General features: G+C 35.8%; 1 protein-coding gene and 1 pseudogene across 1 annotated transcript; one reads left to right on the top strand and one right to left on the bottom strand.

Annotated features, from left to right (window-relative positions):
* Nucleotides 1-102: 102 nt before the first annotated feature.
* On the bottom strand, nt 103-1699 carry LOC9298656 (kynurenine formamidase). The gene is made up of 6 exons (XM_002862533.2): nt 1273-1699; nt 1144-1188; nt 980-1052; nt 804-901; nt 649-719; nt 103-440 (listed from the first exon to the last, which is right to left on the bottom strand). Exons 1-6 carry the CDS (start codon nt 1637-1639, stop codon nt 315-317), a joined length of 780 nt encoding a protein of 259 aa, XP_002862579.1. The 5' UTR covers nt 1640-1699; the 3' UTR covers nt 103-314.
* Nucleotides 1700-2071: 372 nt separating this feature from the next.
* On the top strand, nt 2072-3164 carry LOC9298655 (annotated as a pseudogene).
* Nucleotides 3165-4610: the final 1446 nt, after the last annotated feature.

Raw genomic sequence — 4610 nt, forward strand, 5'->3', positions numbered from 1 at the left:
TCAACATCAACATCTATTTTCATATATTCTATGTGAGATTACCTTTGATTTACTTTGGTCGCATGTCTAATCAGATTCATGCATTCTCTACAAGTGGTTATATTATTCGTTTGTTTCAGTCTAATTTTATTATCATGTCCTTCAGAATTACTGTCATACATACATTACATACACACGTTTATAAAGGCATGCTTCCTTTTACAACTGAATCATCACATCTGCTTCATGGGTTCCGAGACCATGTAAATATGAAGCATGTTATTCATTATCAGTTTGGTATACTAAACAACTTACACAGAAGAAGATGAACTGAATCACTTGATGAGAATGCATCTTGTCGGTGCTCCTTCCGCTCCAACCAATCTCAACGGTAAGCAATGAAGCGAGTATGTTCCTACCTCCACACCATCCAGCTTCAGCGCTTCCACAGGGATTATATCCTGTAATCATGTGTATCTCACGTGTTACGATGTAGTTCGTCTCACATTTACGCCTACTTATCTAACCAACTATCTCTCTCACTTTCTTGTCCAGTGAAATATAGCAATATTCAATCATATCCCATGGCTTGATATCCAAACATCACAGGAAAATTGGCAATGTTTAGGTACTTGAATACTTTTATCTTATAGAGAAAGATATACTCACCCGTCCTTTAAGTATAACCCTGTGTGTTGCAGGTGATTCCTCAAAAGCAGCAAAGGAAAGATAATCAAGCCCTGGATTCCACAATGCATAATAAACGGTTTCAGAAACACAATGAAGATAAGAAAAGCTAAGAAACAGAAATTTCAATCTCCTACCAATAAGTTTGATGTCTGTGTTCTCAACCAACCATTTCGCCCCATCGGTCATGAACCCAGCAAAGCTTGAATCAAACTCTTTCTTAAACATAAGCCGCCTGATATTTAAACCACAGAGTGAGTAAGCTTGAATCAAACTCTTATTTCACACACATTCATAATATTGAGACTCTTACTTGTCAGTGTTGGATGTTCTAAAGAGCACACGACGAACTCCTCTTTGAATATGAAGCGATTCCATTACCTCAGCTAATAATAATAATCAAACCCAAAAACAAATCATTAGACAAAGATCCTAACTTTAAAATCAACAATTTTGTTACAAATTCAACAAACTCACCAGTAATGTTCTTATCTCTTGGAACATCAACCAACAAAGCAGGACCTATATAGAATTTACACAAAACCCAATTTTAAAACTTTACGACTAACCCAACTAAAATCAAAGAAACATGAGATTTAAGATTACCATTTAGGACTTGAAGATCAAGCGAATCAGTATCAAAACCAGCGTCGTAATAATTGTCCCAGAAGTGACCTGGAGCATCGACGTGAGTTCCAGAGTGAACAGATAGTTTCATCTCCGATACGTTAGCGAATGATCCATTCTTCATACTCGCGGCTAATCGCAAGAACGTCTTTCCCAATCCCTCCGAAGATTCCCAAGCTGGAATCTCCGGCGTGTAACGGTGGCTGATATCGTATATCTTACCTCCTTCATAAACCTCACGGCGGATTGGTTTGGGATCATCGGAGTGTTTGACGGCGAGGAGAGAAGAAGAAAGGGAGAGTGCAACGGCGAGGATGAAGACAGGGAAATTCACGGACCGGGTCATTGTTTCGGGTCGCGGGTTAACGGGTTCAATTTCGATACTACTGTAGTTGATAATCAAATGATTAAAGCTATGGTTTATATAATAATGGACTCCTTGACCTTTGACTTTTTGACTTTCGAGTTTAGCAAAACCGTCTATATTGACTAAAAATACTTGTTTTAATTCACATTTCCAACTCTAATAAATATTATATTTGGTTCGTTTTTAAATATCTACGTTTTCTTTTAGGGGAAATAATTTTTGAAACATTCTTTTTTGTATATAGAACTAAAAAATATTATAATGCGAAAATATTATTTAGAGATTAGCCAACGAATTAGACGATAACGGTTTAAACTGAAAATGATGACACTTCCAACATAACCGGTCGAACTGCTACTATGTCACCTCAAGCTGCAACTCTTGGTCACAACCAAAGCACTTTCACGTACGATGAATTGTCTATTGCAACAGAAGGTTTTCACTCAGTCAAATTTGCTAGGACAAGGACGATTTGGGTATGTTCATAAAGGAGTTTTGCCTTGTGGCAAAGAAGTTGCAGTGAAGAGTCTTAAACAAGGTGAACGCGAGTTTCAAGCAGAGGTTGATATCATTACTCATTACTCATTGGCTCATGTACTACTTTTACTTTCATTTTCTCTCAGTTTCTTTCGAATCTGCGTCTATGTGTGTATCAGTCTTATTTTTTATATACACGTAGGTGGCAGATTAATTTTGGATTAGCTAAGTTATCTCAAGACAACTATACTCATGTCTCTACTCGAGTCATGGGAACTTTTGGGTAAACAGCTTTGTAAACTGTCTTAACTCATTCACACTTACTTCGTGTCTTTCACTTGTTTTAAACATTTTCTTTGTTTCAGATACTTAGCTCCAGAGTATGCTTCAAGTGGAAAGTTATCCGACAAATCTGATGTTTTCTCATTTGGAGTAATGCTTCTTGAGCTCATAACCGGACGACCTCATGTGGATCTAACTGGAGAAATGGAAGACAGCTTGGTCGACTGGGTAAGTCGGTCCCCGCCTCTTCATTCGGTTTCTTGTTTCATTAATCCCAAAACACTTGCAAAACTACAATCATCAAGAGATGGTTCAAATGGCTTCTTGTGCAGCTGCAGCAATCAGACACTCAGCAAGAAGACGGCCTAAGATGAGCCAGGTTCAAACACTCATACCACTTCTTGATTCTTTTGTTATATATATTTACTCACAATTAATCTTGATGATAAATGTGACATACTAATGAATCTTGAAACATGTGTATGATAAATGAAAGATTGTACGAGCACTAGAAGGAGATATGTCAATGGAGGATCTAAGTGAAGGAACAAGACCGGGACAAAGCACCTATTTGAGCCCCGGAAGCGTGAGCTCGGAGTATGATGCAAGCTCTTACAGTGCAGACATGAAAAAATTCAAGAAATTGGCGTTAGAGAATAAAGAAAAAATTCAAGAAATTGGCGTTAGAGAGTAAAGAATATCAAAGCAGTGAATATGGTGGAACAAGTGAGTATGGCTTAAATCCTTCTGCTTCAAGTAGAGAAGAAATGAATAGAGGTTCAATGAAACGCAATCCTCAGCTTTGAAAGAACACAATATTTCTCATAGTATTTTCACTTTTCTTCCCTGTTTTTCTTTCATTGTTTGTTTCATTTTGCGTCAAAGATCTGCAGTTTTTGACAGTCACAAATTATGATGTTTTTAGGAGTGATTTTTGACCAAAAGAGATTAGAGTGTGGTTTTGTTGAAATGTTTAGTACAAAGCCTTAATCCATACCAAGTTATGGTGGAATTTATAATGGATATTCATTATCAAGATCGTTTAGTATTGATGTTGTATTTTATAATCCATATTTAGTGTCATATATAAACACAAGTTTAGTGTTTGACGATAATTATCTTTAATATTTTTTGTTGTATATAATATTAATAATTCTAAAAGACATACGAGATTAGGTGAATCTTTTGTTGCCGTTGTGATAAATTTCCTTTTTGTTTTTTTGCAACTCAAATAAGAAAAAGGAAACAATAGAAAATTTCCTTTTTGTTTTTGCAACTCAAATAAGAAAAAGGAAACAATAGAAAATTTTCTTTTTTCATTGAACAAACGTTACTTATAAATACATCCATTCTCTCTTATTCCTTGAGAAATCTGCATTCTCTCTTCTTCTTCGAAACCCTAAACCAGAAATAACAATAATCATCTTTTTCTTTATGTAGTTCTCTTCATTAGCTCTGCCAATATCATACAGAGAGACTTGCTGATGATGACCGATGATCTCTGCAATTAACTTCATCCGTAAAATTGATCGGAGCAGAGAAACCATCTCTTTTCGTGTATCATCTCCATCCTCTGTTGTGAATACATCTTAATTCAATCCATATCGGTTTCATGTCAAGTCTCCCCTAATTTCACACAATCAAAGATCTCGACGGTGGATTCTGATGAGGACGGCGAAAGAGAACACGACGACGACGAAGGATGCGAAAGCGGGAAAGAGGATATCAAGAAGACTGGGACAGTGAGCGACGAGCGAGTAGAGAACCAAATCATGATCTGTGTTTGGTTCTGTTTCCATGGTTCCGACCGTCCGACGACATCACCTGAAAATCTTGTGTTTCGTTATTCACAAGCAAAGGTATTTCTTTCTTAATTTCCTTTTTTTTATTTTTTTAGATAAGTGTTAAATTTTTAAATTTAGTGTAAGCTAAATGGACACAACATCCAGACCCCTAAGAGGTGTTCTAGGTTCAATATGGTTTACACCTAATTTAAATTTTTAACACTTGTTTTTATTTTATTAAAAAATGTTTTTAAACCTATATTTTTATATTATTATTACAACTATAATTTTTTTTAGATAAGTGTTAAATTTTTAAATTTAGTGCAAACTAATTGGACACAACATCCAAACCCCTAAGAGGTGTTCTAGGTTCAATATGGTTTACACCTAATTTAAAACTTTAACAC

The sequence above is a fragment of the Arabidopsis lyrata genome, assembly GCF_000004255.2.
Source record: "Arabidopsis lyrata subsp. lyrata unplaced genomic scaffold ARALYscaffold_310, whole genome shotgun sequence".
In the NCBI taxonomy this organism is placed as follows: Eukaryota; Viridiplantae; Streptophyta; class Magnoliopsida; order Brassicales; family Brassicaceae; genus Arabidopsis; species Arabidopsis lyrata.